This window comes from Mesoplodon mirus, assembly GCF_964341445.2.
Source record: "Mesoplodon mirus genome assembly, chromosome: 5".
Lineage (NCBI taxonomy): Eukaryota > Metazoa > Chordata > Mammalia > Artiodactyla > Ziphiidae > Mesoplodon > Mesoplodon mirus.
The window spans coordinates 146,738,066-146,762,669 of record NC_138980.1 but is presented as its reverse complement, the minus strand read 5'-3'; the positions used below and the strand labels follow the sequence as shown (position 1 = coordinate 146,762,669).

Below are 24,604 nucleotides of genomic sequence, written 5' to 3'. Positions count from 1 at the left end.
GAGGCATTATATTTATTTTATTATTTTCAAGAATATTTCCTAATGACCTACATTCACATTCATTGTATGCACATGACAAATTTGTCACATTATGCATTTAACCCAGGACACAACTTTAAAATCTGAGAGTATCAAAGTGAATAAAAACTTTCATGAAAAATGTAAGATTTGAGAGATGCTCGCAGTGGAGAAGAGAAATGACTTGAAGGCTGCTTTGGCTAGGTTGACATAAAATAAAATTAAAAAATATAATGCCAAGTGCATCAGTTATCTATTGTTGTGCAGGAAAATGTCCTCAAATTTACCAGCTTAAAGCAACAAACATTTATTTTCTCATACAGACTCTGAGAATCAGGAATCAGGTAGTAGCTCAGCTGGGTACCTCTGGCTCAGAATCTCCCATGAGAGGGTCAGTCCAAAAATAAGCCAGGCATTCATCATCCAAAGGAGTGCTGGAGGACCCAGTTTCAGCTACTAATGTCTGTTGGCAGTACGCTTTAGTGCCTTTCCACAAGGCATCTCACACATGGCAGCAGGTGGCTCCCGATGCACACCCTCCCCAGCAAGGGGAGAGAGACAGAGAATAGAAGATGCACTTCTACCTTTTTTTTTTCTGGGTAACACAGACCAACCCTGGTACAATATGAGAAGTGTGAATATCAGGAGTCAGGATCATCAGCAACTGGTTGCCACGACATGTGAAAAATTAACATACCGACATCCAATTTTGATCACCTGAAAGATGGGCCTGGCTGGGGTTAAACTGGAAGGAAGCATTAAAACAACCTAGATGCTGTGTACTGAATTGTGTCTCTCCACCCCCCTCCACACACACCTTGCCCAAATTCTTATGCTGAAGCCCTAACCCCCAATGTGATGGCCTTTAGAGATGGAGCCTTTGGGAGGCAATTTGTTTATATGGGGTCATAAGGGTGAGGTCTCCATGATGGCATTAGTCGTGAGACCTTGTGATAAGAGATCAGAGAGTTTGCCCTCTCCTCCACATGAGGATACAGTGAGAAAATGGTCATCTGCAACCTGGGAGAGAGTTTTCACCAGGAACCAAAATGACATACACCTTGATCTTGGACTTCCTAGCCCCCAGAACAGTGAGAAATAGATACGTGTTGTTTAAGCTGCCCAGTCTGTGGTATTATTTTCTTTTTATAATGGCAGCCCCAGCTAAGACACTAAATAATCAACAAAGTCCTGATGTTGAGACAGAATAGCTAAGCCATAAAAAAGCTTTTGAGGCATGGAATTCGACAAACCCGACTTAAATCTCAGCTCTACCATGTACAGTAGAGATATTAAGGACTCAGAGCTCAAGTTTCTTTATTATAAAATTGAGATTAGCAATGCACCCTTTAGAGTTGGGGAAGATTAAATGAGACGAGGTGCACATCAGGTTCCTAACATATTGTGAGCACAAATATTAAGTAATATGCCAAGTAAGCTGAAGAATACTCTAATTATTTTGGTCCCCAATAGTGCCAAATATGTTTCTTATAGCCATAGCTACAGAAAGAATATGCATTTAAATTATGTCTCTCTTCCTAGCAACCTCTGTGAAAATAATCATGCACAGCTATCAGATGCTTAATATGACAGCTATTGCACTGAAAGAATTTTGCAATTTTCTGCATACTGCTTAAGCTCCATGAATTGCTTTCTTTTGTCCAAAGAAAATTTGTGACTCTTCTGCAGGACTGGAAGATATATTTCAGTGAAAGCTCTGTGTGCATTCTCACTTCATGATTATATTTTTAATAGAACCCTATCTCCATTTAATAAATTGATTATTTTATGTTTTCAACTACCAGTAGTCAATTAAAATTTCACTGGAAGATACCTAAGAAATAGTTTCCTTATGAGTTGAATTGCAACTTTCTCTCTTTCAGAAAAGTGTTAGGTGATGGAGAGAAAACCAAATAGGAGCCTGAATGTAACTTTCTTTTCTTAAACTGAAGTATATGACTCAAAGAAAATCTCTCTTTCTCTGACATAATTCCATATATGTTTCAGCTTCAGAGTGGCTATCACACAAATCTGATTTAAAAAATGATATCATTATCAGAGAAATGGCACAGGCCAAATGATATTTTAGCCTTCAAATTAAATACACAGAGTGATATAATACTTTCTAGTAGGTTTCTTCTTCTAGGAAAAGAAAAAATTGAAGTATAATGATTAGCTAAAATGAGAAATACTGCAAATTAATATGCTATCTTTTGTCTTTTTTAGAAGGAAATGAATCAAATTCAAATTTCCCTTTTATTTATACAGGGTTTCGTTTGACCTCCGTGAAGTTGTTACTCGGTATCACTACATAAGAAGAGTGAAATAGAGCAAATGGCTCATAGAGACATGGAGAATGCCCTCCAGGGTTAAAAAAAGATAGCCAGTTAACCAACAGGATATTACTTTTACAATTGTAGCCTAATTTTTTAAAATGGATTCCTAATGACTTCATTCGATATAAATGCAAGTACACAGAGTACTTTAACCCAGACTTCCTAGAAATAGTGATATTAAAGGAGATTAAAGGAAGGTAGAAAGAAAACTCAAACATTAATGTTTGATGTCATTATACATATTGACAAAGCATCAGCTTCAATAGGCATACATGTTGAGAATCTTTCAAATAATGAAGACAGAAACAAATCAAAGAGCTCAAGCATCACTAAAGTTCCAAGACTGCCAGAAATCAAACATTTGTTTTGGTTTCTCTTCACTGAACATGATACTTGAGAAAATCAGGCTTACTCCATTTATTCCTTGTATAGGAACAAGTTCAATTAGAATGTAGAACTCCCAAGGCAGGATAATAGTACCTACAATAGTGCCCGGCACAGAGCAGACAATTAATTAATATTCGTTGACTGACTGATATAACAAAAGAACAAATCTACCCAAACTAATCCTTCCTTAGAAAAACATGAGGTCAGCTTAGTATTTATATCTAAATTAAATTCTTAGCCACTCACACCTTCATGACCAAAGAAACTCAGGCCCCGTCTTCCACCTGAAATGCTAAGGAATATGTCACATATGTTTCAGATCAGTCTGACCTACTTACTTAGGCCACTGTGCTCCCTTGCTCTCCCCAGGGGAGGGCAGCTGCTGCCCCATGGCCGGACCTCACTAGTCAGGTCAAACTCCCTTGCTGCTGCAGGTTGCTCTGCCCTGCTGCCTGGAGCTTTCATTACACACAGGCGACCTCTGCACTGCTCTGGGCTCCACTGCTGTGGCCCAACAACTTGCTTGCTGTCACCTTACTTAGACATGTTCTCACACTCCTGCCTCTTAGTGCCTGGTGCTGTAACATGCTCTGTGAAATAGGAAAATAGGACTCCCTTCTCTGCATTCTGCAGTGGGAGGGGTTTTCACAGCGTAGGCCACTGGGTCTCATTTAGTTCTCCATTTTACAGAGAACAAAACCCCAAATCTTCCAGCGTTTTACAAGACACTTTGTGATTTGGCTGGTCCCTGGGTATCTTTCCAACATCACTTTTGTACTCCTCTCCCACGCCACGCCAGCTACACCCGTCAGCTGTCCCTTCATCCTGGACTATGAGCCTTTAAATAGATCTGCTTGACCCAGGTCACTGTATTGTGCTCCCTTTTGAGGTTTCTTAATAGGATTTGTGCTGCCTGGGATTATCTTTTATAACTCTTTATTGTGTTTATTTTCTATATTCCTGTGAAATTAGACAACTATTAGGGCAAGATTTTGTTTGATTATCAGTCTATTTTCCCACTTGATCAGTGGGTACAAGAATAGTCAGTCAATAAATAAATAAATAGGTAAGCAGGTAGATAAGTAGACAGGTAGATAGATAGACAGATAGATAGATGATAGACAAAAGCTACTAATGCATCCTAATCTCATGAAAATAAGTGGATGCAAATTGATCCTGTGGTGTGGAGGGAGGAGGTCTTAAACTTAAGTACTGTATGATACTCTTCCAAATCATATTCAGTACAGCCTGGACAGTACATACTTAAAACTGAACAACATCTCTAGTGATAAATTTAAGATGCTGGATATGTTTTCGATTTTATCACTAACAGCAGGCTGAGTCACTAATGTGGATAAATTCCCATTCTCCTATGTTCCCCAGGTCCCTTTTACATTAATCGATTTTTTTCCCTTTTGTAAATGGAGGAAAAAGGAGGAATTCTGTTAGGGCCTGAGTCTGAAAGGACCAGTACATGAAGAGACCAAGCATGTAATCCTGGTTTCAACCATATGAACTAAATGATTAATTTCAGAAGTTGGAACTGATGACGTAATGGACCTAAATCAAGTTTGCTGGCATTTTTTATTTTGGCATACTATTTTAAAAATAATAATAATGATGTAAAATGATACATAAGTATATATAATTAAATAATATAATATACATTTTGTATATATACTTGTGTATGTATATATATTTTTGGGGCTTATAGGCACACCTCAGAGACATTGCGGGTTTGGTCCCTAACCACTGAAATAAATCCAGTATCACAATAAAGTAAGTCACAGGGAGTTTTTTGTTTCCCAGTGCATATTAAAGTTATGTTTATACTACACTGTAGTCTATTAAGTATGTAGTAGCATTATGTCTAAAAAATGTATATACCTTAATTAAGAAATACTTTATTGCTAAAAAATGCTGTCATCCAAGCCTTCAGTGAGTTGTAATCCTTTTGCAATAACAACAAAAATCACTGATCAAGATCACCATAACAAATAAAATAATAATTTTTAAACACTTGAAATATTGCAAGAATTATCAAAATGTGACACAGGGACACAAAATGAGCAAATGCTGTTGGAAAAATGGCACTAATAGACGTGCTCAATGCACGGGGTTGCCACAAACCTTCAATTTGTAAAAAACACAATAAATATCTGCAAAATGAAATAAATTGAATCGAAATAAAACAAGGTATGCTGTGTGTATATGTGTATCTGTGTACATCTCTGTGTGTCCATGTGTGTATTAGTTGCTATATCTAAAAAATTATGGCATTTCCCATAAAAATCTGAATATCCAGCTTTCCTTGATAGTTCTGGGCAACACTGGGTATAAACTTCCATGTGATAATTATCAGATGAAATTGAGGAGCAGATGTGTCCCTTAGACAAGATAAGCTTTGCCTAGCTCACCAGAGGCAAGACTTTCCTTTTTGTTTTACACTGGCTCTAATTCATGCATCTATATTACTGTATTGGCTCATTAGGCATTTAAGTTTGCTATCCATTTTGAAGTCAATTTGGTTAGATCAGATAGTGTTTGGGTAAAACCTTTTGATTGAACTGACTGCATTTTCTTTTTTATTTATTTTTCAAATGCTAGTTTAATTTGATAGCCTCAAGTTTTCATGTGATTATTAAAGAATTTTCTATGTGCAGTCAAATTTACATATTAAATTGTATATTTAGAAAACAAAAATTTCTGGTTATTTTTGCTGACTTAGTTAACTCTTATAGTAACACACAATTTTTGGTTTCAAAAGTTGGTGAAATATTTTTCATTCCTGTCATGTTAAATGTAATATTCTAAAATACATTACATAGCTATTTGATAAGCAAGATTTTTTGTATTATGTTGTATATGCAACTGTAGTATGTCCAATGAAGTATAGCATGGGATATTATGCTAGACTGGGCTGAACTTGCATTAATTCCGTAGTCAAGAATTATTTTTTAGAATAAATTTCAGATAGTTTCCCCATTTCTCTTGCCATTGAACTCTTGCATCAAATTATTGGGAAATAAGTGAAAAAAATAAGCTATATAAAGGCTGTGATTAGTTGTGTTCAATTAATATTGATGAAATTGGTTACAGGTGTTTGGTTGATTGGTTATTTTATATCCCTTCTCCCAACTTTGCTCTAGATTCTCTAAAGAAATGTAATTTCACAAATGAAAGATTCATAGAGAGAGGATGAGTTAACTTATGATCTAGTATCTCTTTTATCTCTAAATAAAGAGATAAGCATTTTAAGCCACTGTAGGTTCAATTTTCCATAACTTGGCTGCAATGAAAAAAACAAACAGATGCATCACAATTATATTAAGAATGGCATTATTTTTGGTGAAGTCAAATGTGAAATAGGCAGCTTCTGACTTTCTTCCGGCAACCTAAACAATAAGTAATCTTTTGCTCTGATCGTGCTCCAAATGGAAACTGGCAAATGACTAATTATTCTAGGAGAATATTTTTGTTATAATTTTAAAGATTTTTCTTATTACAAGTAATAAAGAAAAATAGAACAAATGAGACAATATGTTAATGGTTTGTGGAAGCAGAGCCACATTACTTCTAAGTTTCTCAATCAAGGAATTCATCAGAGTGATCTGTCAAAATGAGTGATATAAATTCATGAACTAAATTCAGCTACAGAGTAAGTGATGTACTACAAAGAAAGACACATTGCAAACAAGGAGTCTTTTTTTCCTGTTTACATAATTGAAAAGATTAAGTGTAAAAATAATGAAATCTCTCTTGTTCAATTTGGCATAATTCCGTTCTCTCAGCTGCACTCTCCCTAGGTTTTTACAGTATGTAAGTGTGCTTTAATGCTTTCTTAATGCCTATATACTCTGTTAAATAATAAAGTGAGCTGGGCTTCCCTGGTGGCGCAGTGGTTGGGAATCTGCCTGCCAGTGCAGGGGACATGGGTTCGAGACCTGGTCTGGGAGGATCCCACATGCCGTGGAGCAACTAGGCCCGTGAGCCACAACTACTGAGCCTGCGCCTCTGGAGCCTGTGCTCCACAACAAGAGAGACTGCAATAGTGAGAGGCCCACGCACCATGATGAAGAGTGGCCCCCGCTTGCCACGACTGGAGAAAGCCCTCGCACAGAAACGAAGACCCAACACAGCCATAAATAAATAATTTAAAAATAAAAAAATAAAAAATAAAGTGAGCTATTTGAGAAAAATGGTTATTGAAAATCAAAGTAAATTATTAATGTGTCACAATGTCCTTAATTTGTCTTACATACAAATGAATTTATTAATGGATCAAAAATAGTTTTAAAAGCATAATTTCAGGAATAAAAGATAACCAGTGAGGATTTATATTTCACAGGAATAAAGATGAAGATGTAGAGAATGGACTTAAGGACACGGGGAGGGGAAAGGGTAAGCTGGGATTAAGTGAGAGAGTGGCATGGACATATAGACACTACCAAATGTAAAATAGATAGCTAGTGGGAAGCAGCCACATAGCACAGGGAGATCAGCTCAGGGCTTTCTGACCACCTAGAGGGGTGGGATAGGGAGGGTGAGAGGGAGATGCAAGAGGGAGGATATATGGGGATATATGTATATGTATAGCTGATTCACTTTGTTATACAGCAGAAACTTACACACCATTCTAAAGCAATCATACTCCAATAAAGATATTAGGAAAAAAAGAAAGAGATAATTAATTGGCTATCTTCTGATCAGAAAGTAATTGCCGGGGCTTCTCTGCTGGCAAAGTGGTTAAGAATCCACCTGCCAATGGAGGGGACACAGGTTCGAGCCCTGGTCTGGGAAGATCCCACATGCCGTGGAGCAACTAAGCCCATGCTCCACAACTACTGAGCCTGCGGTCTAGAGCCTGCGAGCCACAACTACTGAGCCCGCATGCCACAACTACTGAAGCCCACGTGCCTAGAGCCCGTGCTCCACCACAAGAGAAGCCACCGCAATGAGAAGCCCGCACACTGCAATGAAGAGTAGCCCCCACTCACGGCGACTAGAGAAAGCCCACGTGCAGGAATAAAGACCCAATGCAGCCAAATAAATAAATATTTCCTTTTTTAAAATAAAATAATTACCTGTAGAATTATAAGATCTTAGAATTTGATACCCCAAATTAATTCTTTTTCTTTTAAAAGTATTGACAGTTAGGATTTTTAAATTTATTTAATGGATGGTATCTCAATTATTGACATATATTGAAATTATAGTCACCAAAATCCTATGTATTTTTCATATCCTTGACTGAGCCATGTCTGATCCCTGTACTTGTCTTTTTCCTTTTTTTTTCTTTGTGATTCTTATTATAAGACCTTATGTTTGGCCACATTAAAAAAAAAACCATTCTATTAGATTCAGTTCATTTTCCTATATAACAATATCTTCTTAAATATGAATCTATAACATGGTATATTAGCCATTTCTTTTTTGTTCTGTGTTGGCTGCATCTTTGGTGGCTTCAACCAAATTATTGTTGGTATGCTGAAAACACCTCAGATCACATTAATATGTTGAAAAGACGTCATATCTTGCAAGCATCCACTAAACATCTTCTATATTGACATCAATCTATTAATCTGCATTTTAGTGTGTGAGAGCAGAAAACATGCACTCAGCCACTTATTAACCCATCCAATTCTGTTTTTGTTAGTGCAAATATTTCATAATAAGATGTCATGAAAAACCTTGCAGAAAGCCTTCTATAAACTGCATGTACCAGTCTAATGTTCATCTCAAAAAGGAAATAGTGGACTTGTATATGTCCTTAGCAAGGTTTTCAACAAATCTCTTTTTTTCATATCTTATATATAAAAGAATAAAAATGAGAAAAAGCCTGCTCTGTTTTGACTTGCTTTCATTAAATAAACACAACTTTTTCTCAGTGCTCACAAACAATTTATTTTATAATTTAGTGCAGAGTCTTGTTTGGAATTAACATCAAACATCAGATTGTAATTAGCAGCATCTTTCTTCATTCTCTTTTGGTCAATTCATGCATTATTTACATATACCATGGACAATCAGTGCTTTGTCCATTTTCATGGTTTATGAAAGAACCTATGCAATCAGTCCACCATTTCTCCTCCAAGATATAACCATTTTAAGATGCAATCCAGCCCATTTGGAGTACCAAAGTATTGACTTGGAGTTCAATTTCCCTAGAGTTTATTTCTGTCTACTCAGTTTAAAATATTGATATTTCACTTCACAAAAGACATTATTAAACAAAATTGAAGGTATTCCACATTCTGTCATTTATTATCATTCCATGAATCCCAAGTGAAGGGGGTATCCATTTCCTGGTCTTTGCTCCAACTTTTATTAATGTCATTAATGTTTCTCTCATTCTAAATGTTATTTACAGCTATCATTATGGGTTCAGACCATTTTCTCTAGTATTTCCATAGGTGGTAGGAAAATAAAAGCAAGGGTTTACTTTCAGATTCTGTTTTTTCCTTTTTTTTGTTTTTGCCCAGGCTTATGCATTACAAATTTTTCTTTCCATGCCATTTAAAATTTCTAAGTATATGGTATATCTGCTCCTACTTCAAGCTCTCAAATCATTATTTTTTTTAATGGGAGGGTTATGCACAAATTTATAGACTAGAAAAATCAACTCTAGTTCACACACAACTACAACTATTAATAACTTATGTGTATTGAGCTGAGAAATGTAACAAGAACTGTTCTATATATTTGGCACATATAAATTCCTTCATTTACTCCAAACTCTGTTAAGTAAATATATTCATCATCCCCACATTACAGATGAGAAAACCAAGGCATAAATAGGCTAAGTCTCTCATCCAAGGTCACACAGCTGGTAAGTATAAGAGAACCAGCAGATGAATCTAACCAATCTATTTCCAGAGCTTGACCATGCTTAGCCAGTTTACAATAATACCATTTCTCATATTTAGCTCAAGATTATTTGAATGCTTCCTTTCTGATTATCACTTATCACTAGCTAACAAATTCTTCAATTTTGTTTGAAATAGACGCTCATCACTGCTGCTTGCTTTAGGAAATAATTTTGTCCATTAGGCAAGAATTTGTCAATATTCTGCTTTAAGGAGAGTAAGTGTGCAGTCTCCATCACCGATACCTATTCCCAGTGCTATGATGTGCCACAAACCCTCCCCCATTTAACGAGCTTAGAACCTTCTGTATGTCCTTTAAATAATATCTCTTTATTAATGTTTTCTCTATACCTCTTTATTTCAATCTTCTCTAACATACTAGATTTCCTGTAAATGGGCACCTACTTGGTCTGCTCCAATTAGGTCAAATTCTTACTAAAGAAACCCATATTTCAATCACGTATCTTAGCCCACCAAATTTGATGAGTTACCATAGAATTTGTGTCATTATGCCCCTATCTACACATTAGAATATTGGAAATCCAAGGCCATGTGTTTTACTTATGGCTATCCTTCAAACTATTTCCTTTAGAAGTGTCTGGTAAGCTCTATATTAAGAAAGCAATGAAAAGGAAGGGAATTTCTATTTTACTGAATCATCTGGATGTATGATTTCTTCATTCAAAGTTTTCAACAAGGCTTCATTCATGCATTAATGGAAAATAGGGGCGAGTGCAAGTAAGCAGACTTCTGTCCTAGATGTAGTTCTGTCACCAACTTTCTGTATGAACTTTCCCAGATCTTTTGAATGTCTCCTTTAGTCATAATATGTTCATAACATTGGTTATTGTATGTAAAAGTATCTTTAAATGGTAAAGAAGCATTGTTAAGCTATGTCATTGTAATTAATCAGCTCTTCATTCATAACTGAATATAGACAATTTGCTGAGCATGGTTGTGGATGAATGTCACAAAACCGATAGATGCATAAAGAATCAAATAATAATAATACCTGACTGCATATACTATTTTTTTTTTTTGGCCACGCAGCACGCGGAATCTTAGTTACCCAACCAGGGATCAAACCCATGCCCCCTGCGGTGGAAGTGGGGAGTTCTAACAACTGGACCACCAGGGAATTCTCACATATACTAAATATTAGATACCTGGTAGAAGTTATAACTCTGTACGGTAATAGGTTATTATTAAAAAAAAAGTTGGTAGAAATATACCCATGAACATATTGTTACTTATTAGATGAGAAATAGATCTTAATGAGACTATAGCTCAGCAAAAGAAACCAGCTATCTTAAACAATAGCTGATGATGATAAAGATATGTTTTCTTTCCTTTGGAAGAAACAGCTGGCTTCAAAGACATCTAGTGAAAATGGCCGATGACCTCAATGGTGGAAACAAAACCTAAAGGAGAAAAGAGGCTATCTATTTTTATTGTATTAACTATTTGGTTCCTATCTTCTACTTCTGTCTTTTAGTTTTTATTCTTATGTAAAATAACGGGTTTATCTTCTCCTTTCTCTTTCAAATTTTGTGGTCATTTAGAACACTAAATTTAGAACACTAAATTTGTTCACACAATGCATTATGATACAAATTAAATGATAGAGAAATACATTAGGAGAAATTAGAACATGTCCTCATAAATTTTCAGATATAAATGGTGTCCAAACTTATCGTTTATAAGGTTTCCGTGTTTATATATTTCATTGTATAAAAATTAATACATGGAATCTTTTTCATCATTTTCTAAAGAGCTATTTTTTTTAAAGTTCTGATCTTCTGGTTAAATAATAATGAAAACTTATAGACAAATTATAACATCAACGAGTGAAATGGCAAGTTACCCTCAGGAGAACGACTTGTATAATTGTTATAGAATAATACAAACTTTAATTTGATTTACTGATTACATGCCTATGCCAAATTTCTGTTTTTTTCTTCCTCCTGAAGAATTGATAACCTAGTTGAGAGCAGAATTACAAAAGTGCGAGACAGAATGTAATCATTTAATGGAACATTAATGCTTTAGTTTTAGTTTGGGAGTAGTGGAGAGCTAGTAATGGGTACTGCCTGATTGGTATCTTTCCCAATCATGTTATAATTTTATTTAACTAAATATTTAAAAAATATATGAATCAATAGCTTACCTTAGAACAAACAAATACATTTTTTTTTAAATCACCTAAAGGACGAAAACATAGTTTACTCCTAACTGAAATGGTCAAACTAAATAATGTCCTCATTTTAATACAATTGAAATTAAAGAATTTTTTTTTATACTGGAAGGCCTTTCCAAATGTGCAGGAATCATGATCTTAGACTACCACGTTGACCACAAAGGCAAAGACTAGCTCAAAATGCTCTGTGTATGTAAATCAATTGCTTTGGTGGATATTATAAATAGATATTACAATTAATATTTATTTCTATCATTAGAATACATTTAGAGAAAAATTTTGTTGGCTTTATGATATGCCCTGGAAGATGCTATTGGAGTATAGAGACTATATGGGAGTTCACTGTTATATATCTTTTTATAAATTAAAAAGATGTGGTGGTGGTGAATTCTCAATTTTCCTATGTGATTTTTTTCATCATTATCAAGCTTATACAATTAGAACAAATGGTTACAGTCCACAGATGAATGTGCTCACAACTCTAGGCATGGAGTATGAGTCAGCAGGTTGTACAGCAGAATCAGGTGCTAATTAACACTTGCTTAGGTAGAGCTATGTTTCTGAGGCACCTGGCTGGTAATACTAGAAGAGTATTTAAATTCTTGTCACACTGTACCCATCTCTATATTCTCAAAGCATAAAGAAGACCGGCCAATGATTCTAGTACATATTCTTAATATCTTATTTCATAAATTGCCTATGCTCTTTGGCATATTGTAAATATATATATATAATAACTGAAATAAAATAAAGGTTCACAAGCCAAATTCAATTTTTCATAGGGATTACTCATTTTCAGAATATATTGTATCTTTAAAAACAACAAACTACTTCTCAGAAATAATGGAGTATATAATGGGACTATGAAAATGTTTATGCTAAGATTCAGAAAATGTTCCCACTCTTGTTTTCTTATATCCCTCACTTATCACATGGCTTTCTTCATGTCATGTGATACCTAAGCAAATGAGAAATTCAGAATAAATAGGAAGCTAAAATTTCTTTTCTTTGCCAGATTTTCAGTTTTATGAAAGTAGTAAAATGAGAAACCTTAAAAACGAACATACACATACAAAGCGCAATGAGTTTTTCAAATATTTTCATATATATTCCAAGTTCTTCCACTGGTACAATCAATTTATAGTTGTTTTCTGTAAGCATGAATGGACAATTATAATGGAGGAAGGTCTTTGGGGTGCATGAAGTAAAATGCTATGGTAGGTTCAGCATTAATTCAGGGGAAAAAATTGATTTCATCATCAGTTCCCATACTGTCTGCTTCTGGCTTTATGTAAATCTAATAACAATTCTCTGGGTCAGACTATTCATTTGCAAAATGGGAATGAATGTGTTTTCCTTTTATTTAGAATAGACACGATAATGTGTTACATGTACCATTATATTACATCTGTGAAAGTCTCCACAATATTCATATATATTATATATATAATATATATATGGAGATGGAGAGCAAAGTCTAGTAAATTAATCTTCCTGGAGAAAATATTGAACTGTAAGATATTTTGTTTCTTTTCCAATTTTAGTTTGTGCCACTTGTTAGATAAAGTAATGTCATGAATGGAGCTTGGTCTAGACATTGGTTGCTTAAAATTTTAAAGCTCGTCTATATAAGAAAACTAATTTTAGAACTTATGGATTGGTCTTGTTATCACTGAAGCATCTTACTATAGTCATAGCTAATACATACTTTAAGTAATATCCTTTATCCTTCTCTGTTATGGAACTATAATTCACGTTAGAGGTTTTCTGAAATGTACGTTTCATTTGAAAACAAAATGTTAGATTATGATTTATTTCCATATGTTGATTCCCCTAAAAGAGTACATGTCTGACAAGGAAGAAGACACCATGTGAATTGTTTCACTTTTGTGAAGAGGTTGTGTTTCTATCTAATAGAGAAGAGTCACCAGGCTGGCTTTCCTAATAGGCAGAAGCAGGACAGCAAAGGAGAATCACAGCACTCAGCAGTCTGCTGACCTACTTTGTTATTATAACTCATCAGAGCTATGAATGCACTTTTTTTCTCAGTAAAGCTACATAGTGAGTTGTCAGCAAATTAATTACATCTTGTTAGGGTTTTAAAACATTCTGTTAAGGCAACACATTCTACTTAGAAAAAAAAATCAGTAACATAATACTATAATTTGTAATGTATAGAATTCAAATCTGAAATACATTGCTAGACCTCGAGAGGAGAAATATATTTTTAATTAAGAGATATCTAGTTTCATGTCTTAATTATATTATCTCAGTTGTATTATTTCAATCAGTCATTATCTAATTAGTTTATGGTCTTTGTAAAACAAAAAGTGAATCTATTTTAATTTTATCTTTATGCATTTGCTAGAATATCAATAGATAATAATATAGTCATCCTAAGTTTCAGTATTCTACTTGTATATGGGGAATTGCATATGAATAATATGTATTCCCTTTTTTTTTTTCCAAATCATTCACTTAAAACCAATAAACAGCTCTTTTTACTCTAACCCCCCAGCACACGTTTATTTTGACTATTACAGTTTTTGAGCTAAAAGTGACTGAAGAGTCTCAATCCCCACTCTTTGTCGAAGGTTCCTGATCGAAAACCAGTTGACAGTAATGGAAATACAAGTCTCTTTATTTTGTGTCTCCACACCCCTTAGTTTATACCCCCTATAGTCTTTAATCTCAATCCACATAAGACTGCCACTAGCACACTGTCATGTGAGTTAAAAAAAAAAAAAAAAAGCACTCTCTGGGTGGCTAAATTAGGGAGGGAAAAATTGGAAGAATGGCCAATTTTCAAGTGTACCTGTCTTGGCAAGCAGAAAGAGGGCAGTATTTCCTTCGCACTTGTCTCCTTGCTCTTTGGGCATTGCATACATTACAGAGGCCACAGTTCAAATTTATATTAATGACTTTTTACATAATTTTCTATTCTTTTAGATTAGAAAATCTAATTATCTAATCTCTGTATAGTTTTCAGCACCTAGGAAGAAGTACTATGAATGAAAGCTCTTTAGACTGTAAGCACTATGAGGGCAGGGACTTTGTGTCATTCTCTACTGCTTGTTCAGCACCTACAACAATGCCTGGCACAAAGCAGGTACTCAATAAGATTGCTTAAATGAAAGAGTAAATGATATACCCTCATTTCCTAGCTGAAGTACAGTAAAGTTAATCGATTTGCCTAAAATCACAGAGGTTGCAGTGGTAGACGCAATTCTGGAATGTGTCTCTATAAATTCAATTCTGCCAGTTTTTTTCCCTCTCTATTCTGCTGTCTAGGAGAGTCAAGATAAGCTATATTGTGTTGTGGTTTACACATTAAAAGACATGCCTCTGGAGAGGAAAAAGATAACTGGAGGACTGCATAGCAGCTCTTCACTGCTTAGACTTACAAGTAAAATATGACACTGTCACTCAGAGCGCACTGACCATCACTATCACAGGGCCCCATCCAACTGGAAGGGAGCTAGAAAATGTGCATAGAGTGTGGCCTCTTGGTTATTAGTAAGTGTCCCTGACACATTGTCTCAAATGAAAATAAAATTGCACAGTAATCTAGATTTTTCAATCAAATCTCTTATTTTCTCCACATAGATTTTATTAATTTGACTCTTCCAGACATTTTATATCTTTTTTTCCTCTGATAGTCTTAGTTAGTATATTGTTCATACATCTTAACGTTTTGCTGAAAAATATTGTTATTTATATAGAAATGAAAGGCATGAGAAGCTCACTGATTTGGATTTCATGAATTTTGAGTACGTTATATTGCCCACAAGTTGGTCAAGTGATTACATATCTTTAAAGAAATAATTTGATGTACAAATTATTATAACACAAATTATCCAAGGAACAACATTTAAAGTGCATAATAGAATAACTGCTTTACACAGAATTTTCAAATGCTCCTGTTAATTACCCATTCTGTTATAAATAATTAATATTTATTTAGTAAAATGTGCAAGATTGGTACAGGACATGTGGGGTACTCAGATACTTATAAGGCACATTGCTTGCCCTCTAGAATGGCATCTCTCAAGGAGAGATAATGCATAGATTCTCTCAAGTAACAAGAAAATAAAACATTATAAGGAATGATCTTTGAGTTGGCTTAAATCATTTTGAGGATAATATTACTCAAATAAACACAACTATAAAACTAGATATAAGTTTCTTATCCTTATAGCTCTTGTAAAGTTGAAACAGACATAAATTTACAAACAAAATATTAACAAAAATAAATTAATAAACACATCTCAATTTAAATTTATTGTGATGGATGATATTTTGTTTTGTTTTGTTTTGTTTGCTGAAACCAAATAGTTGTGTACAAGATAAATATAGTGCTGATTATTATAGAACTAGTTTTTCTAGAGTATGTAGTTTGTTTGTTTTTTTTTTTTTTTTGTGGTACGCGGGCCTCTCACTGTTGTGGCCTCTCCCGTTGCGGAGCACAGGCTCCGGACGCGCAGGCTCAGCGGCCATGGCTCACGGGCCCAGCCGCTCCACGGCATGTGGGATCTTCCCGGACCGGGGCACGAACCTGTGTCCCCTGCATCGGCAGGCGGACTATCAACCACTGCGCCACCAGGGAAGCCCTAGAGTATGTAGTTTAACACACAAATTATGTACTATGTAATGAATGACTTAGTTTTCAAACCTATTTCTCCATTTTGCCTATGGTGAAAAATTTGTACAACGTCTAATATCATGTAATTAAGCCTTCATTTGGTATAAATGGATCATGTATTTATTAAGCCTATATGCCAGAATTATTTTATATAGCACCTCATGGCACAATGCACTTCAACCACAAAGGTAAATCCAGATGCTGTATTTAGGTTGATACTAAATTCATAATATGCTTACACTGAAACATTTCGAACTATTGCCAACATGTATCCATATATTTACCAGATTGCTGGGAGAAACCCTGTAGACTCCCTGACAGTAAACCTGAAGATTTCAATTAGAGAAGCATTGCTCTAGGAATGTATTATTTAGCTGCAAATCCTTCTTTATTCTGTAAAGTCATTCCCTAAATTATGTCAAGATTAATATGCAAGTTCAGATGCATTGTATTTTTTTATTTTCTTAGTTAGATTCTCAAATGAGTATTTTATAATATTTTATAATTTAAACCAAAAACCCATTGCTCTGATCCTTTTAATTATCAACTGTTACAATTTTAGTGTGTGTGATACACCTAAAACATAGTTACAAAATATCATGGGAATGACAAGATTTTCAAAATTAATCTTATTAAACATTAATTATCTGGAAAATCCAAGATTTTCATTCAGACAGAAATCTATAATTCAAACATTTCTTGAATGAAACAAAAGCAAATATTACAAATGCAGAGCAAGATTAATTCCTATTCAGGTTGCATTTTGCAAGTCAGTATCTCTTACCTCTTCAATTCAAGTAGCCCATCATGGTTAGTGATTGCCTTTTTTTTTAATTAATTTTTATTGAAGTATAGTTGCTTTACAATGTTGTGTTAGCTTCTACTGCACAGCAAAATGAATCAGTCATATATAAATGGAGTGACTGACTCTTTAAAAAACAGCATGTAAGCAATTATTTTAGTGGAATTTATAAGGACTGGAAAAGAATTAGCTAAGAAGAATTGAGCTTACTTCTATGGAATAAAATGCAGATTAGAAATAGTTAATATAACAATAAATATATTGAACAAATTACCAGTTAGTGATATAGTATAGTTATGGCAATGCCTCTGAATTTCTCATCTTAGGGCATATATGGATAACTAGCTAGTAATGTATAAATATAGATAAGGATATAAATACAAATGTAAACATCATTAAGGAGGATTTAAATATATAGAGAGATAAGGGTATAGATATACATGCAAAAGTGTTTAAGAAAGATTTAAAATATATATATATGAAAATAAAAATATAGATATAAATGCAAAAATGGTCAAGGAGAATTCAAAATAGTATTTAAAATATAAATCATTTAAGAGCATGATATGGAAAAGAAGGAAGGCATAAGGAATTCACTGCACACTCTACCTAATCATTATCTTAAATCATTTAGTACCAAGGTCAAATGTTAAAGCAAAATTGTCAAGCCCATACCTCAAAATGACTAGCATCAATCATGTCCTGTATCCACCCTGACCTGGCTTCCCAATTTTGGCCTTCCCAATATGATTTTGTTTTTCTACATCTACGTCTCATATCAGTCTTGCCACTTTTTAGTGTCAGAGCTCAAATGTTGATTTTCAAGTGACTTTTTACTATAATTGGTGTGCTGTGACTACAAGTTTCTTTTTTTGTAACTACTTTCTTAAACTGTTTTCTATAATCTGTGCAACATAAGGTATTCTAACATAGTTTAGAACAGAAATTATAGAGTCAGATAGATATGCATTCTAATCTTGATTCTATAATCTACTACATGTGTGACACTGAACAATTAGTTTAACCTCTAAAAATCTCAGTTTTCTGAACTGCAAAATGGAGGAGAATAGTGCATACCTCATTTTTCTGCTGTGAGGACCAAATAAGATAGCCTTTCTCAAAGCACTGGGGTTTGTATACAGTAAGGATGACATGTAAATATAGAGTGCTTTTTTCTTATATTGGATTTTCATTTCTCCTTTATAACCCTCTTTGTATGTAAATACACTTTTCTCTGTTTTGTTGTGATGGATGGAAGTTTTTTGAGAACTCAATAACTTTAGGATAGAAAATAGTATCTTCAAGGTCAAAAGATACTGTTGAGATTCTCTATTGATTAAAAATTGTCTTTTTCCACCTAGAGGGGTGGGATAGGGAGGGTGGGAGGGAGGGAGACGCAAGAGGGAAGAGATATGGGAACATATGTATTTGTATAACTGATTCACTTTGTTATAAAGCAGAAACTAATACACCATTGTAAAGCAATTATACTCCAATAAAGATGTAAAAAAATTTTGTCTTTTTTATGGTTATTATCTCCTTCATATCAGTAATATTCACAACATAGAAGAATCTCTGGTCCTTATAGTTGAATGTAAGACTTAACTCTTTCCTACGCTCTACGTTAGAGTTAGACATGGAAATAATATTAAATAAATGTGAAAGAAAATAGGAGCCCATTTCCTAAGTAAAACTGAAGCCAAAAAGAAAAAAACCCAAGAAGCAAACTGCAAATTCAGGAAAGGTATTTTGTTCAACATCAGAATATAGCGAAGGTTTGACTATGTTAGATTAAAAACAAACACAGACACAAATAGGCACATATAGAGGCATTTAAAGAAAAATAAGCAAGACGTTAAAATTTTTCTTCATTAAATGTGTTTACCACTACACATATTAACTAGTATATTTCCTAATATTATAATTATACAATTATATGCCATTTATGGATACCTAATAACAATTCCTTTACTCTTTCAATAATGACAATTGCTATTTTTTAAAAAGATACATAGAGAAAATTTAAAATAATAATTATTTGCAAACTTAAATATTAGTTGGTGCCAATGATGACTCATCTTTTGGCAGCAGTGTTAGTGTTTTTTATAACTATTCACTCAGTCAGCAGTGAGTTTATAAGAGCCATTGTTTTTTCCTCATCCCCAAATATCTTAGTACTGTCTTTATGTTTGCTTCTTCAATGATAAGAAAAGTGACAGATCTATAATCAATGAGACTACACAGATTTGAACAGTGAGTTGATCAAACTCCTTGGTTTGTTCTTCAGATACAGAAAGTTCCATATAGAACATTTCTCAAACTTTTGATGAAAAGTGACTAGGTTACAACAAATTTTTATGTTTGGCACCATTGTAGGCAGCAGAGATAAAGTATAGAACAAAATCTGGACAAATTCTTTGACTGAATGGCACTTATGTTCCGGTGTGGGGAACACAGAAAAATATATATAACAAATAAGTGTGTGTGTTCATGCCCATGTGCGTGTGTGTTGCTAAATTCTTTTAAGATAAAATATAAACCAATTGGGTAATATATTAGAGTGGTTAGGGAAGGCTTCTGTGAGGTGACATTTAAGCAGATATGAATGAAATGAAGGAGAGATCCAGGTGAATATTGGGCCTCAAAGAAAGGAGTGAAAGGAATAAAGAATGGAGGAAAGGAGGGAGGGAGGAAGGGAGAAAAATATGTAGACAAGAAGAGACAAAAGAGAGAAAAAAAGACATTCTTCTCAACATGTGCTATAAACCCCTCCTGCCTTCAAACACAAAGCCTGAGCTTCATTGGTTAGGAGACAAAAATGTATATTCTTAAGATGTCTATGTCATTTTTACAATAACAATCTATGAAATTAACAATAGAACAGTCCAGAAAAGAAGAGGGTGTTCAACTTTTGCCAAAGTTAAAATTCTGTGAAAGTCTCATAAAATTTACCACCTATAAAATGTGAAACATAAGGGAAGGCTATTCTGATGTGCAGTTAACTTAAATAACGTTTTGTTAAATATAAGGTAATTAAAGTGTAATGCAAGAAGAAAATATGAGAACTTAAAGAGAGAACAAATATCTGTGAATATATATATTAAAAATATTCACGAGCTTCCCTGGTGGCGCAGTGGTTGAGAATTTGCCTGCCAATTCAGGGGACACGGGTTCGAGCCCTGGTCTGGGAGGATCCCACATGCCGCGGAGCAACTAGGCCCGTGAGCCACAACTACTGAGCCTGTGTGTCTGGAGCTTGTGCTCCACAACAAGAGAGGCCGCGATAGTGAGAGGCCCGTGCACCACAATGAAGAGTGGCCCCCGCTCGCCACAACTAGAGAAAGCCCTTGCACAGAAACGAAGACCCAACACAGCCAAAAATAAATAAATAAATAAATAAATAAATAAATAAATAAATAAATAAATAAATAAATAATTTTTTAAAATTTCACAATTGTTTCAATTCCTTTGTGAGTGTTGCACTATGTATATCAAAGTGAATGCTCTTAAAATTAAATGTGACTATAAGTACACTTAACTATGTAAATCAAATTTCTATTTCACAGACATTTTTATATTTACATGTCTTTTATGGTAAAGTTTAAAGGCTATCTTTCCCATGATATTTTCACTAGAAGGAAGTACTATCTGAAATATCACTGCATGTCATACATATCTCATTTGCATTTACACTGATGTAACTTGTCTGCATGTTACAATGCCTAGAATTGCATGTCTTGAACACAGTAAATGCTAAAATCATGTTGAAAGAAAGAAGTTATTCTGAGCAGTAGGCATTTTTAAAAGAATGTTGTACAATACTATGACTATATGTGTGTGTGTTTGTATGTGTACCTTTGAAATAAAATACGTCTCAATATACACAGAGTAAGATATCTAAAAATAGAGGCTGTAACATATACATCTCCCTGGAACATTTCATGTAAATAAACTTTAGTTGTAGAAACAGAAACATCTGATTTTATATCCATAGAAGCAAAATTAAGTTTTCTCTCACCACTCATGGGGCTAATTAGATCATTCTAATGTAAATGTTTAGAACTTTTTGGCAAAACGTAGAAAACACAGTGTAAAATAATATGAATTACTTACAACCATCTCATTTAGAGACACCCAGCAATCTGGTGGAAAGTCCTGCAGCAGTGGTACCAGGAATTGAAGACAGCCGTCCCAGTGGCACAGGAGCAGCATCATGCCGATGAGGTTAAAAATTCTCACCACAGCGCTGGCGAGATCATATGTCATGTGGAAAATCTGTTGACCAAAATATAAAATCAATTCTTATAATCAAATTTTTAAAAGTCAAGAATACTACCAATGTCAGTAGACATTGACATTATATAGCACAAGTATCAATTTAATAAAAATACAGAAAGAACTTTTACAAATAGAAACAGGGATTGCATGTCTTTATCCTTACATTGAGGTCTGGCACTCTATGAGTATTAGAACCAACTGTGGGGTCTCCATGAGGAACAGAGGTGACATGAATACATTAAATCAATGAGTCATGTTTTAAAGAACATTGGTTTTGCCAGTAGTTTTTCACTTACTGTCCTTCCAAGCATTTTAGCAAAGGTGCTTTAAAAGAAGTTAGCAAATTTGACAAATGATGGGCACACGCTTCTCGGCTTCTCATTCCTTGTTAATAGATTTGTTGAAGAACCAAAAAAATAACCCAGGGACTGAAAACCATTAGCAAAACTAGTTTAATTGCAAAACATAAAGGAAGATTGACAATTAACTGCAGTTAACTTTATAGCTATATGAGTTAGAGCTACTTCTTTTATTGTGCAGATTGAACGTGAATAGTGGCTTTTGAGATAAAAGTTCTCTGAATGGTTAAAAAACAACCGTGCAGCACTTTTTAAAAATTAAAATTGTTATGTCCATTGTATTATCTGTATGTTACAGGTTTCCCTTTCCTGTGAAACTTTATTTGTATTTTCACAACATCCGTTATGATAGGTTAGATTATTTCAGAAAGCACAAAAAATTATGACCAATGAACATTCTCCATCAGAATTTTACAAGTGGAAACTTACATACAACTTTATATTTATAACTTCTCATTCAGAACCTGAATCCTTTCTTTAGTAGCTCATGTGTTATATCACTCTTCCATTGCTAATACGGTTTCTGCTTATATTTCACCTAGTCTAGAATAACAAAACCCACTTGGGAGCTGATGTATAATTGTTAAAGGGCTACTGAGTTAATAAAATTAATAAATATGTATAAATACACAAAAAATGACACCTTGAGATACTTAGGATCATATTTTGTATAATTCACCAAAAGAATGGTCTATTTTTTTTTTTTTTTTTTTTTTGCGGTATGCGGGCCTCTCACTGTTGTGGCCTCCCCCGTTGCGGAGCACAGGCTCCGGATGCGCAGGCCCAGCGGCCATGGCTCACGGGCCCAGCCGCTCCGCGGCATATGGGATCCTCCCAGACCGGGGCACGAACCCGTATCCCCTGCATCGGCAGGCGGACTCTCAACCACTGCGCCACCAGGGAGGCCCTAGAATGGTCTATTTTTGAAGTAATGAGGACACCACGTATTGAGAAATTAACTGAGAAACAGGAAAAATCCTGCAAATTTAATACTTTGATTTATTTATTTGATTTATATCTTGGTAAGGAAACTTCTATAATTCTTAAGAAATGCATACTGAAGTGTGTAGAGGTAACATGACAGCACAGCTGGGTTTTGCTTTTATAAAACCAGCAAATCTATCTTTAATTAAATGTTTTTCACTTTGATATATTTCTATTAGCCATTAATTCTTTCTTTAAAGAATCTTCCTTTTTGACACAGTAATTAGAGTGAGCAAAAAAAAAAAATCCTTCTTTGTGGGAATGTACACACTGTTCTGAATTTTTTTTTAAGTAAGATTAAGATCCTGGATTTTAAAGTCAGCAGATCACGTATTTTGATATCAGACATCTATATGAGTAGCAATTTATTTTAAAGCATTAAGAATTTTATTTCCTTTAAAATATTTTTACTTTATTTTATTTTTTGTGACTTTCAAGTCTTGTTTTTTATTTTTTTAAATTTTTATTGGAGTATAGTTGATTTACAATGTTGTATTAAGTTTCAGTTTACAGCAAAGTCAATCAGTTATACATATTTTTAAATTTGGTTTTGTATTTGGCAAACCCAAAGAAAAGTCCTTTTGATATTATTTCCTCTGATATTTCTTGGTCACTGAATTTAAAAATAAAATAGTACCAACATTTTTACCAATAACTTTTCATTAAAAGTAATACAGTAAAATACCCTAAAAAGTTTTTTACTACTAAAGTAGGGAAAGAAAATCACCATGGATTTCATGTTTTTGTTTAGTAATAGAATTCTATATTTATATCTAAGCATTTCCTGACAAAATGGACATATTGAACAATATGTCTTTTGGGTAAGTGTTACATAGTTGAGAAATAGGGTAAAACTGAAGAACATAAACTTCTGGATCAAATAAGAAACTAATCTCCTTTCAACCTTATTATCTAAAATAAACAATATCTGAAACTGTCTGCCAATTATCTGTAAACTATAAACATATGGGCAGCAACCGGCATTCAACTATAAGATTTTAGAATGAAGTTCAGGATGTTACAGAGAACTAGGGCCGATTCTCAGTATAGCTGACTTTTATGGATTTTCTACTTTCTTTATCAGGAGTTAGATTCTTTTTGTAAGGTCTTAAGTGATTATTTACTGAAATAAGATAACATATTCTAACAGTTATTCACCAATTCCTTTAATAAAACCCTGTTATTTCTAAATTGTTTTCCAGAGAAACAGAACCACTATTTTCATAAAGGAAGTTAATGGGGTTATAAGGCGTTTCATAATATATTAGAAACACATTTTTTTGTTTTGCTTCCATGTGATTACTGAACTCCTATTGTACAGGATAATCCATAGAATTAAGCCTAACTTCTACCCCATTTCTATTCCTAACTTCACAATGTTAATATACTATACTCATGCTAGATTTATATACTAACTCCACTGTATAGTGCTCACATAATTAATTTCATAAACGGTCTCCCTTTTTGGCCTTTAACATTATGTGTTCAAAAGTGATCTCACTTTCTGGAGCTATTCCAAAATCTAACATTGGAAGAGGCACAGCAAGTTGGCTATTTTGACACTGGTTAATATCAAAAGCTAATTACGAATAGTCAAATCCATGTAGCTCCATCCTGATTTATCTACCTGACAAAAGGACATCATAGTGTATATAGTATTACTTTTGATGCAAACATAAATGTGTGTAGTTGCTTGGGCCCGATTTGATTGTTTGTTGAGCTCTTATAATTAATA

The 24,604-nt window shown here is 34.1% G+C and overlaps 1 protein-coding gene across 1 annotated transcript in view; it reads right to left on the bottom strand.

Moving 5' to 3' along the window:
• The window catches only part of HCN1 (hyperpolarization activated cyclic nucleotide gated potassium channel 1), a gene marked incomplete at both ends in the record, with an annotated part of 391,087 nt that overhangs the window by 152,647 nt on the left and 213,836 nt on the right, over positions 1-24,604 (bottom strand). The window contains one exon of the mRNA XM_082623177.1: positions 21,362-21,523. Coding sequence (XP_082479303.1) covers positions 21,362-21,523 — 162 coding nt within the window. The remainder of the gene's footprint in view (positions 1-21,361; positions 21,524-24,604) is intronic.